Source organism: Aulonocara sp. 'chitande type north' Nkhata Bay, linkage group LG3 (genome assembly GCF_057382095.1).
Source record: "Aulonocara sp. 'chitande type north' Nkhata Bay isolate Kocher_YH1m ecotype deep benthic linkage group LG3, A_spYH_male_GT1.1, whole genome shotgun sequence".
Lineage (NCBI taxonomy): Eukaryota > Metazoa > Chordata > Actinopteri > Cichliformes > Cichlidae > Aulonocara > Aulonocara sp. 'chitande type north' Nkhata Bay.
In genome coordinates, this window is record NC_141346.1 from 39,268,773 (window position 1) to 39,282,139 (window position 13,367).

Below are 13,367 nucleotides of genomic sequence, written 5' to 3' on the forward strand. Positions count from 1 at the left end.
ATGGAGACGAGGCCAGGTAAACATACCTGAAACATCCAGTGAATACAGAACCACAGTTCCTGAGTCTGACAGAGGAGGATACAGCTGCCGGGGCAGAAAGGACTATTTGTTAACAGAGTGGAGTGATATCATCAGACTGACTGTATCATGTAAGTTGATCACACAACAGGACATTTTAATGTTAATTTATTTTACACATTTCATACAAAAGTACAACAAAATATCAACAAAAGTAAACAAAGTTTTAATGGAGTTATAAACAGTAATCACTCAAAAGAAAAATATATTGAGTAAATCTGATGAAAATGAAATATAAACTGTAATGATCCCAGTTTCTTCACCTCAGTTGTTGCACATGTGGAGTTTTCATCACTGCAGCTCAGTGTCATGATGCAGATCTTTAGTTTTAGCATTTTTCTTTTTCATATTCCTCAAAGTTTCCATTTGACTACAATTTGGCCTCATTTTAGGAGAGACTGCTCTGCTACATTAGCCTTTCTCTAACTGCTGGTATGTTTACTCATAGCAGTATTTATTTATTTTTTTTACTTTATTTATCTTTACATTTTCCAAATTAAACATCTTGAATTTGGTGCAAAATAAGAATTTAATTTTATTCTGAATGAAGATTATTTTCTGTAAAACTGAACTCAGATAAATGTTTTTACAAAGGTTTTGTGTAGTTTTGACTTTGTTGCTACATGAAGACTTTGTTTTTCACCATTTATGAACTAATAATCACTTTATGAGAGCAGAGCAGCCTCCAGCTTTGAATCCATTGCTGGAAGTTTAACAGCATTGTTAGCAAACAAGAGCTAACTGATGACTCATGGATTATATGTTCCTAAATGTCTAAATATGTAAATATGAAGATGTAGAAATACGTAAATTGTTAAATATAAAGATCATTAAATTACCTGGTTTAATTTATTTATTAAAAAAAAAGAACCTTTTGATTTTCAAGCCAAATATCAGTCTGCTAATGATATATATATATTTTTTGAACAGCTCCTCCTAAGCCCACTGTGACCCTGCAGCCATCCTGGACTCAGATATACAGCAGTGTGATATACAGAGGTGAGACAGTCACTGTCAGATGTGAGATTCAGGGAGGTGAAGGAGCTCAGTGGACGTATGAATGGAGACGAGGCCAGTTAAAAACACCTGCAACATCCAGAGAATACACAATCAGCAGTGCTACTAAGTCTGACAGTGGAGGATACAGCTGCCGGGGTAAAAGAAGTTCCTCCTGGACAAAGTGGAGTGATATCACCAAATTAACTGTATTATGTAAGTTGGACATATTCAGTAGGTTTGATGAAAAATGAAATACAAATGTAATGATCCCAGTTTCTTCACCTCAGTTGTTGCACATGTGGAGTTTTCATCACTGCAGCTCAGTGTCATGATGCAGTTCTTTTCTTTTAGCATTTAGCAAGTTTCGATTTGACTACAATTTGGCCTCATTTTAGGAGAGACTGCTCTGCTACGTTAGCCTTTCTCTAACTGCTGGTATGTTTACTCATAGCAGTATTTATTTATTTTTTTACTTTATTTATCTTTAATTTGCCAAATTAAACATAATGAATTTGGGGCAAAATAAGAATGTAATTTTTTTCCAGTCTAGTTTCGGTCAATATTTGACTATAAAAATTGTTTATACCATGTAAAATCTGAGAAACTGAAGTTGTTTACATGATATTGTGTGTTTATGTGTTGATGTTCAGTCTCACAGTTTAGTTTTGTGCACACCTGGTTGTTTTCAGTCACTCTGCTGGCAGAGTCTAAATATCAGCAAATTACCAGGTTTAATCTGTTTGTTTTTATTAACATTTTTAATGTTGATTTTCAGTCAAATTGACACTGCGATGAAAAAAAAATGTGATTACCACGAACAAGAGCAATAAAACTAAGACAGCTTTAATGATCATTTCATATTTCTATAAGTCTGATGATGTTATATTTTTTATTTGAACAGCTCCTCCTAAGCCCACTGTGACCCTGCAGCCTCAGATATACAGCGGTGAGACAGTCACTGTCAGATGTGAGATTCAGGGAGGTGAAGGAGCTCAGTGGACGTATGAATGGAGACAAGGCCAGGTAAACATACATGAAACGTCCAATGAATACAGAATCAACAGTGTTAATGCGTCTGATGGTGGAGGATACAGCTGCCGGTCCACAAGAAGCTCTTCCTGGACAGAGTGGAGTAATAGCACGCCATTGAGAGTAATAAGTAAGTTGGACATATTTCACATATTTTAATTTATACTGCACAATGTTTCATCAACTCAACCAAACACTTTATCTTTCAACAGCACTGTAGGTTTATTTTGTTGTTTCAGATAAAAAGCAGTTTAAAATATCTTTTAGTGTCATTATAAAGATATTTAATAATCACTCTGAAAAAGATTTTGTTAGTTTGATGAAAAAAAATCAGTCCAAATGTAATAATCCCAATCTCTCCCATCTTGACCTCATGGCTGCACATGTGGAGTTTATCACTGCAGATCAGTTACTTCCTTTGTTTTTAGCATTTTTACATTAATTCCTCGACGTTTCAGGTTTGGCTACAATATAACCTCATTTTATTAGAGACTGTTCTGCTACATTACAGGTTACACTTAGATTCTTTCATGTAATTATTGTTAATGGCATTCAGTTATTTTAATTAATGAAAAATAAAGGTGTTCATGAGTGTCATAATATCTTTAATGATACGACAGCTAGAAGAACCTCCAGTGCAGAACAGATTCATTAGGGCATCAGTGGTTTAAGGTTCAGTTCATGAAAAATCTGTTAGAACCACTTGAAACCTGTTTGTTATACAATAACTACAAGTGTGACACACTCCAATGTCCCAAATCAGCAACTGCACCAGTTTCATCAGAACTTTTAGAAAACGTTTCTCGCACTGTAATTTCTTCCAGTCTTCTTAATCTGCTGTCAACTCATGAAAAATAATCTGTAACTTTTGGAATCTGAACAAAAGATGATAACTGTGCAAAGTAAATACTGCACACTTTGTAAAAAATGTTGTGTTACAGTTTGAAATTGTTATGTTGTGACTTTGTTTTAAAGTTTAAACTGTTTGTCTGTGAATCATTTGCTTTGCAGTGACTCTACTCTTATGTTATAAAAAGCCATGTTTTTATGTTTCTCTTCTTCTAACTGGATCATTCTTATGTGAACAGTTCCCAGTAAGCCCACTGTGACCCTGCAGCCATCCTGGACTCAGATATACAGTGGTGAGACAGTCACTGTCAGATGTGAGATTCAGGGACGTGAAGGAGCTCAGTGGATGTATGAATGGAGACAAAGCCAGAAAAACATACCTGAAACATCCAGTGAATACAGAATCACAGTTACTGAATCTGATGGTGAAGGATACAGCTGCCGGGGCAGAAGGGACTATTTGTTAACAGAGTGGAGTGATATCATCAGACTGACTGTATCATGTAAGTTTCATCCACATCATCTGCTATCAAAATAAGTGAAATCACTTGTTTTGCAGCTTTGTAGCGGTTTCTTTTGTGCTGTTAAGTAAAATATTTTTCTTTTATTCTGATAACAAAAAACTGTAAAAAGCAGCTTTTTATTCACAGTGAAGAGAACAAAACATATCAGAGTAACCTCTCTGCTGTGCAGCTCTAATACATGAAGTGCAGAACAAATGCTGAACCTGTTTCAGCTGCTCCAACACATCCACTAAGAACAACAGTAACATCCAATATTTTCTCTTCTGCATTTGTCTTATTTTTATTTTTTACCTGTTGCACCAACATATGATGCAGTTACTTCAGTTGTTTTTAACATGTTACCTCTTTTAAATGAATCTTAGAGGTTTTTGTTAAAGAGTCTGCTCTCATCAGAAACACACACTGCATCTTTTTCACTTAATGAACTCTGAACTGCAGACAACAATATGGCCTCATTTTATAGAGATTGACAGACCACGTGACTTTCACCCATTGCTTTGTGGGTACCCGTGGCAACAAAATCAAAACACTGCATCAAGCACTAGTATTTCCAGCACCGGTAATCGTTAATTCTGCAGTTTTAATCCCTACTTGCATTTTATTTGCCCCAAAAACAGTTATGCACAAAACGACAGACAACACGGCAGGTCCGTACAAAGACAGACTTGACGAAAAGGCAAACAAAAAAAAAAAGGACGAGGAAAAAATCAAAGGAGTAAAAGGGTCAGACGCATACGAGCATACAGAGTGAAGTAAGGACGTTAGCGTGCTGCCCAACTTTCATTACGCACATTTTATTATTATATGGTCCTAAGTTTTAGTGCATACACTCACAAGATGTTTATTAACTTCAGCTCCCTGCAACAAGCCCAGGTCCAGTTTACTTTGGTGATTTGGACTATTCCATTTCACAGCTGTTGTTAAATTATTTTCCTCTATCTCCTGTACAGGCAAACGCAATCTATTTGTCGTTTCAGGTTGTAGTATTACACAACATTTTCGGATCTGATAGAAAAAAAATGAGTGTTTCGTAATTCATTCAATTTATTGTCTTTATTTATAACTGGCATTATTGCTTCATTCTATTATAGAATCTTACAAGAAAGATGCAAAATTGTATTCCATCATGCTTTATTAGCTGCTTCGCTGACAAACAAATCAACAATGCAAAAAAAAAAACAAAAACACAACATACTGGAAAACAGTTATTCATCACTTGATTGCTTCAATACAACCCTTGGGCACATATATGCGGGACGTTTCGTGGCTGTTTTGATATCGCTCTCTCTCTTAACCGATCAAATCTCACTATGATAGCAGCTTTAAACTCGGTATGAGCCAGGTTGATAGAAGGTGCCCAGTCTGGATCGCATTCCAGCATTTTGTAGGCTGCTCTTCCTACAAAACACAACAAACATTAGCCCGCAAAGCCACAGTGAACAAAGCAGCGTAGCGCAACTAATTCAATTCAAATCAATATAAGACTTATTTGTAAACTACATCAACAATTATGTTATGATAAATTACGTAATAACTACAACAGAAGACCTACCTTTGTGGAAATGCTTGGAGCAGACTAACATGTGAGCTGAAGTGTTCCTGGACGTTATATTTGGTCTTCGAATGGTTGCAATCCAGGCCATCTGTCGCCTCTTTGTTGCATCGGAAACATGGCTTGAACAATTTCTCTTCCACAACGTAATCCGATAAAAAACTATCTCTTTACCCGTCGGCTTCTCGTGGCTGTCATGCGTCACTATACGGCTAAGCTACTCACCCAGAGAAGAACGGCTGCTGCTGCCATCATCATCCGTCATCATTTCTGCTACCCTGGCAGGGCTACGGGCCAGGACTCTCCTCTTCGGGTTCTTGGGGGATGTTGCTAGCTCCGGGTCCGATAACAGGCACCACACCCGCAGTAGATGCGCTGCTCGGTGTGAGGTCTTGCAGCAAGCTATCAAATACGGCGCATTTCTCGGCTTTTAAAAAAACGGTATGCTTCGCCAGGTGTTTCATCAGATTCGAGGTGTTACCTCCTTTGCACAGTATCACAGTATCACCTTAAAGCACTTGTTGCAGGCTGCTGAGTTTGCATCTTTTGCTGTGAAGTACAGCGAGACTTTTGCCTGCTTCGCCTTGGGCATTTTTAATCTGTAGCTCTGCTCTAAAAGAACATACGTACCTGGGCCCGCCTTCTATCCTTGGAAAGGAAAAATGATTGGCTAGAGTCCAAAGTGTATGACATCTCACGAATAAAAAGCACCAAAATAAAGCACCGAAATGTGCGCTGCTTTTCGGTCTGGCTACTACTGTTTATGTCAGAACCGATACCGGTACCCATCCCTAGTCCTTAAATGGCACCGCTCGGTCCTTGCAGCAGATTTCTACCAAAAAGATCTGCTGCAGGCTGTTTTTTTTTCTTTAAAAAACAGCCTGCACACAAATCTGCGGAGCAATCACTTCTCTTGTAATAAAGCACATATTTCTACCGACTAATCTTCCCTGTATCCCATTTGTACAAATTTTAAAAAGTAAAATCAAATTCCTGTAAGTGTCTTTACATATCATACATCTATACAGTTCTTACTGGCCAATAACAATGTTATACATTTTAGTGCAAATCAAGTGAACCATGAAAAGTGTCTCATGCAAGCGCATTAGCCCAGGGAGCACATGTGGGTATGCTAGCATACTTCTCACAGGGCTAACACAGCTAAGAAATCCTTAACAGCTTCTGCAATCACATTTCCAACAAAACATCATATCCTGACCGATTTTATAACTTTGAAACCAGACTGTGTATCACAATTCAATTTGCATAATTCGAGACTCACCAGGATATTCTTCACACAATACATTAACTCTGTAGCTCAACAGGATTGAAAGTTCCACAACAGCTTTGTGCATCTACAAAACAAAATCACTGCTCAAAACAAAGTTTCATGGAGCTCTTTTACCCATTAAACACAGTGCAATATACAGAGAGATGTACCTTGCTCCGCGCAGACAATATGGAGCACATATAATGCACAGCGTAGCGCTGAGGTGCATTCACGGTACATAGGAAAACTTAAACTTAACAAAGAGTAAAACTTAAAAAAAAAATACCATTTACAATAAAAATAACCATGGGTTTCATAGACATTTACAGATAACTAGGACCAGAGTCTTTGTTCACACCAGCAGTTTATACCTAGCTGCCCTAAAATAACAGACCACAGATCAGGGTGAACTTTGAACTTGTTTTTGGGAAACAGAAGGCACGGAAATATACAAACAGTTTCCAGTTTACATTAATTTATGCATCCAAAAACCAGAGTAAAATAAATAAAAGTAAAACAATAATATAAATAAATGTCTCTCTCCCTGTCCAGTTCAAGTTAGTTTGACTCTTATCTGTGTTAACTACAAGTTAACCTGTGTTAGCTCCTTCAGGGTTAACCAGCTTTCTTTCAGCTGCTCTTCAAACTCTGATCAATATGAGCCGACTCAGTTTACTCACTAGACCTGCAGAGTGGCTGTTTAGGAATAATCAGTAACACAGTGAGTTACCAGTACAACACCAACACAATGAATGGAATTACAACACTGAAAGCACAAAATCAGCTGTCCACAGATTTACAGAGAAAACTTTTCACAGTCACAGTCTGGTGTAGAATCAGTTCTTGGATTAAATCCTCTGTGTGTCGCAGTAACAGAGTTTATGGTGGAGTCGTGTCACAGTTCAGAAGTGTGAGTCAGTTTCTCTGGAATATCAGTTGATCCATCAGGAATCCAGGGGTTTTGTTAAGGTCTTAAGGTCGGGGGCTCTAATCCACCGAACGGCTACCCCTGAGCAAGGTACCATCCCTACACACTGCTCCCCGGGCGGCCAGTGGCTGCTAACTGCTTCACTGAGTGAATGGGTTAAATGCAGAGAGGAGTTTCCCCATGGGGATCAATAAAGTATACATTATTATTAGGAACAGAAGATTTCAGTGGAAGTTCAGATCTCCTAGAGGTGGATCATTAAGGTTCAGCAGTATCAGGTTTCAACGCCAAGATCTGCACTCGACTAATTAACCTGGCCTGTTGTGCAACATAAACACTGAGGTCTTATTCCAGCATTCCTAACAGTTCAGCTGGAAATCACATCCAAACTGCTCCCTGTAATCGCAGCGTGCTTATTAATGTGGCCTAAAGACATCTGTGCACATCGACAGGAAAGGTCAGCTTCCACAGCAAAAGAATATAAAACAACCTTACTAGGTCTCATCTTAGCTATCAGAGGCTTCAACATCAGATTTAGTAAAGAACAAGCACATAGCATGCTAACTGACACCAAAGACAACCAACTGTGACTCACCAAATCCTAATTTAAACTGCATCAAACAGATTTTATCCACCAGGTCTGAAGTTGGACACCATCACTGTGAAAGAGTGGAAGTAAAAATGCATCTGTTTATAACTTGCTCTCTTGTTGAATCTCTTCCCCTCACTCAGGTTTCTCCTGCTTGCTGTCATATTTCCTTTAAGCTGTTTGAACACTTTGTAAAATGTGTTTCTGTTCATATAGACTGAGATTATTATTCTTTGTATGAACTGAGCTCACTGTTCAGAGACTGTACTACATGTTCACTGAGAGAAAATCTTTGTTGAACAGATGAACCCCGTCCTGTCCTCACTGTGTCTCCATCATGGCTGAGTCCTGGAGCCTCAGTAACTCTGAACTGTGAGGTTGAACATCCGTCTGCAGGATGGAGCTTCTACTGGTATAAAGCTGTTCCTGATCTATCAGAGAAATCCTCCAGTTATGAGCTGCTACCTGATGGCAGTGGGACTGCAAACAACTCCTACATCATTCATGGACAGACACACACAGCAGGATATGTGTGCAGAGCTGGAAGAGGAGACCCAGAGTATCACACTGATCACAGTCAACCAAAGTTTGTCTGGTCTGCAGGTCAGTTTGTTTCTCTCTGTCCTTTCAATGAGCTCATGTTAGCTCATCATTTTTATTCAACAACATTTAGACCATTAAAATCTCATCTCCATGACAACCATTTATGCCTGTGTACATTAAAACTCCCCAAAAGAAGAACTGAACTGAATATTTTCCTTTCTCTCTGTGATCAAACCAAACTGAATTTCTTTGTTTCCTTTTCTTATTTTTCAGTTTTTATTTAATGAGATAACATGAAAAACAAAAGACATCTATGACATTTTAAATGTTTTGATATTTAAACTCATGTTACTGTTTGTACTGATTATTTTTACTTAGTGCACAGACAGGATTTACACAGTTAAGACTCTTTGTTTAGTGCTCAGGTAGGTGTTCAGATAAAAAAAGTCAAATATAGTTAATAAAGAAACAAAGATGTCAGCAGGCAGGTTAACAGCTCTGACAAATACAAGAGAAACACTGACTACAGATGGACGCTAGAAGAAGACGTCACAAATAACAGCTGCTGTTATTGTTCATTTAAAATATACTTCAAAGGTTTTTAGTTTTGGTCCTGCTGCTGCAAAATATCTCACTGTAGAAGGAATCTGTGAAACAGACAATATCACAGAATTATGACAGAAACATTACAGCAAATGACTGAAGTGTGTTCAGAGTGATCTGTATCAGGTGGATGATGCTGAGAGTGATGACTCAAAGCTCATGATGTCACATGACGTGTACCAAGCTCTACACGAGCTGCCAGCAGATAAAGCATGTGGGTTAGATCATCTTAAACATGTCAGTATTCGGCTCCTTTGTTTTCCATTGATTTGACTGTGTGTGTGATTCAGGGCTTGTTGTCAGACTCAGTGTTGTCTCACCAAACAAACACTTTATCATATTGAACTATTAAATTTGATTTTCAAAACAAAAGCTTCAAACAAACAAATATTTTCACTGTGATATTTTGAATCCTAACATCTGTGAGCTTTGTCTCTTCACTGCATGTTGTTTCCAGATGTTCATTCAGCAGCGTCTCTCACAGTGAGTCCTGACAGAGTGCAACACTTCACCTTTGACTCTGTCTCACTGACCTGTGAGGGAAACTTCACTGAGTGGAGAGTGAGGAAGTTCTCTGAGGACGGCCGACTCTCTGACTGTAGGAGAATGACTGGATCCACATGTAACATCCACACATCAAAGTCAGATACTGGAGTGTACTGGTGTGAGTCTGGATCAGGAGAGTTCAGCAGTGCAGTCAACATCACTGTACAGAGTATGTTATTATACATTTACTTCTTGGATCTGAATGATTTAGACGTCACATGAACATTTGTCCCAGCTTTGCTCTATGTGAAGTAATTCTATGTGGAAAAACAAAACAAAATTCAGACAATTTTAGACAGAAAAGCATCAAAATATTCTTGGTTGTTTGTCTAATTTCATCCTTTCATAATCCAGTTTGTCATAATTTGTCAACAGTATTTTTTATTTTCTCTGTCAGAATAAAACTCAACAAAGCTCAACATCACTGTCGTCACATTAGATGAACCTTTAATATCTCAATTCAGAGAAATTTGGGAAACACGTCATGCAAAATAACACAAACATACAAACATTTACAATTTCACCTTCAACCATTCAATAATGTCACCGTCAATAATTTGACTCCTGCAGGGAACATCCCAACTATATTTCCAGTCCTCATAATCACTCAGAAAACCAGGTCTGCATGTAGATCATGAGACACGACTCACAGCTTTTTCTCAAAGTGTGCACCAGCTGATGTGACTGAAACAATTGTGTGTGATTGTTTCACAGATGATGGTAATGTTTCTATCCTGGTGAGTCCTGTTCATCCTGTGACTGAGGGAGCTTCTGTTAATCTGAGCTGCAGTTTGAGAACACAAAAAATACTTTCCAATGTGTTTTTCTATCACAATGACAAACTTATTGAAAATGATACCCGAGGGGAGCTGAAGATCTCTGCAGTGTCAAAGTCTGATGAAGGTTTCTACAAGTGTCAGTACTCAGGAAGAGAGTCAGCACAGAGCTGGATGTCAGTTAAAGGTGAGCAGGATCAAAACAGTGTGTCTTTCTGTAAATGAGTTTCATGACTGAGAAATAACATCATATTATCTCTTTTAATGTTTTGAAGCCACCTGAGTCTATTTAGTCAGAACTTTATAAAACTATTATGTAATATCTCTAAATTGTCAGGTTTAATATTGTTGTGATTCAGGACTCAAGTGATGGACTCAGGTGGAAACAGCAGAGGATGTAATGAGTCAGTTTCTTTATCAAACAAAGGATAATTTATTTAACACAACAGATTGTGAGCTTTGACTCAGTCAACAAGAACAAAACATAAATGAACCTAAACTTAATGAGCGAGTCCTACAAAAAGATCTTAACTGAGGTGAGAGAGACAGGCCAGAGGAGCGGACATAACAGTGTGAGGGCGACAGATCTGTGGGAGAGGAGAGAGCAGTTAGGGCAGGAAATCTGAGGGAATGTGACAAGACAGAGAGTGTTCATAAAGTGGCTGCAACAATGCCTTACTTGGAGTCCAGACTAGCTGGGTTTAGTGGATGAAGGCAGAGGTCTGTGGAAACTGCTGAACGATGGGCAGGCAGGCAAGTGAGGAAGAGGCTCCGAGGGGGGCAGCAGTGGTGGTGAATAGGGGGGCAATGATCCAAGGTGGCAGGCGTCTGACTGGAGGTGAATGATGGCATGAAAACAAATCTTGAAGCAGGAAGAAACTGAAACAAGGGGAAAATCTGTTAGCATACAAACCTTATTTTCCTAGAAAGGATCCCAGCAGACCTGCCTGGTTACCTCACTGACGAGCTGCAGTCATGTTAACTATCCATTAACATTTGGCTTACAGCCACCGAGGTCTTCAAGGTCAACTTTATGACTAAAAAAAATCCTTATGACATAAAAAACTATGATTCTTACAAAGGTGTTGTGTCTTGTCAACATATAGAAAGTACTGTATAAAGATTTAAAATATCATTTGTTTGACCTCTGACCTCACTTTTACATTTCACATGTGCTCTTGTTGTCATGTTGAAACAAATCTGCCTTTGGACTTATTTTTACTGAACTACAAACTTCTCACAGTACAAATAAAACAAAATAAATACACTAAAAATATATATTTTTTTCTTTTAAAGCAAATATTGTCAACAGAGTGAGCTGCCTTAGCAGAGATTTGTGCTCTCAGAGTTCTTCTTTTACACTTTATTAATAATTAATTATTGTTTGTTGTTGCAGTAACTGTGTCAGGAGCTGACAGCTCTTCATCTCCTGTGTGGTTGATGGTTGGACTGGTTTGTGGAGTCTCTCTCATTATTATTCTCCTGCTCTTGTTGTATCGCTGCAGACAGTCCAAGTGTAAGAGCCTCTTCTTTTCATGCTGTATTAGAGAGTTTATTTACTACATACACTTTAATTATTCACACATATACATGTATTCTGATCTCATGACACAAAATATCAGTGGAACAATTTATACATGACAAACATGTGTAATAACATTTGTCTCTTTCACAGATTCCTGCTTCACCAGGTTGGTAAAATACTTTTTATTATTATTTTAAACAACCATCAGTTACTTTTAAGTTTATTGTGTTTATTTCCTGTTTTAGGTCGATCCAGTCTGAGAGTCACAGTCCGGGCTCCTCCACAAATCATGGAGTCAACCAGAATGAAACTCATGAGTACGGCTCTCTTCAACATGGTCAGCATTGAAAAACAGTCTTTATTATCATTGTTAATATTGACTTTTATTAAACCTCCATTAACACAAACATTCTCAGGTTCAGTTTGTGTTCAGCAGTTTTTTATAACATTTAAAGATCTTACAGTCCTGGTTTTGACTCACACAGTGTTTCTGTGTTTGCTCTGATCTTTAGTGTAACTGTAATAAAATGATTAATGTGAGCCTGGCTTGTTTTTTCTTTAGGTACTGCTGACGTCTATGAATCAGTCACACAAGTGAAAAACAGAAATGGTACAGTATATGTGCTGAAAATCACAGAGCAGTTAGAGATGAAACTTGTTTTTGATTTAATGAAACTAATTTCATGTGATACAGTGGGGCAAAAAAGTATTTAGTCAGCCACCGATTGTGCAAGTTCCCCCACCTAAAATGATGACAGAGGTCAGTAATTTGCACCAGAGGTACACTTCAACTGTGAGAGACAGAATGTGAAAAAAAAATCCATGAATCCACATGGTAGGATTTGTAAAGAATTTATTGGTAAATCAGGGTGGAAAATAAGTATTTGGTCAATAACAAAAATACAACTCAATACTTTGTAACATAACCTTTGTTGGCAATAACAGAGGTCAAACGCTTACTATAGGTCTTTACCAGGTTTGCACACACAGTAGCTGGTATTTTGGCCCATTCCTCCATGCAGATCTTCTCGAGAGCAGTGATGTTTTGGGGCTGTCGCCGAGCAACACGGACTTTCAACTCCCGCCACAGATTTTCTATGGGGTTGAGGTCTGGAGACTGGCTAGGCCACTCCAGGACTTTCAAATGCTTCTTACGGAGCCACTCCTTTGTTGCCCGGGCGGTGTGTTTTGGATCATTGTCATGTTGGAAGACCCAGCCTCGTTTCATCTTCAGTTCTCACTGATGGAAGGAGGTTTTGGCTCAAAATCTCACGATACATGGCTCCATTCATTCTGTCCTTAACACGGATCAGTCGTCCTGTCCCCTTGGCAGAAAAACAGCCCCATAGCATGATGTTTCCACCCCCATGCTTCACAGTAGGTATGGTGTTCTTGGGAAGCAACTCAGTATTCTTCTTCCTCCAAACACGACGAGTTGAGTTTATACCAAAAAGTTCTACTTTGGTTTCATCTGACCACATGACATTCTCCCAATCCTCTGCTGTATCATCCATGTGCTCTCTGGCAAACTTCAGACGGGCCTGGACATGCACTGG

At 38.5% G+C, this 13,367-nt stretch overlaps 1 protein-coding gene across 1 annotated transcript; it reads left to right on the top strand.

Annotated features, from left to right (window-relative positions):
* LOC147335622 (sialoadhesin-like) lies at positions 1-12,409 on the top strand. Its single transcript, XM_086286092.1, has 8 exons — positions 1-16; positions 1,009-1,290; positions 8,122-8,421; positions 9,422-9,679; positions 10,225-10,473; positions 11,683-11,802; positions 12,057-12,148; positions 12,374-12,409. The coding sequence occupies exons 1-8, from the start codon at positions 1-3 to the stop codon at positions 12,407-12,409; spliced, it is 1,353 nt and encodes a 450-aa protein (XP_086142218.1).
* Positions 12,410-13,367: the final 958 nt, after the last annotated feature.

Coding starts and splice junctions, on each gene's coding strand:
- LOC147335622 (XM_086286092.1), top strand. Junction 9,680..10,224: donor AGTCAACATCACTGTACAGA/GTATGTTATTAT, acceptor ATTGTTTCACAG/ATGATGGTAATGTTTCTATC. Junction 12,149..12,373: donor GTACGGCTCTCTTCAACATG/GTCAGCATTGAA, acceptor TTTTTTCTTTAG/GTACTGCTGACGTCTATGAA.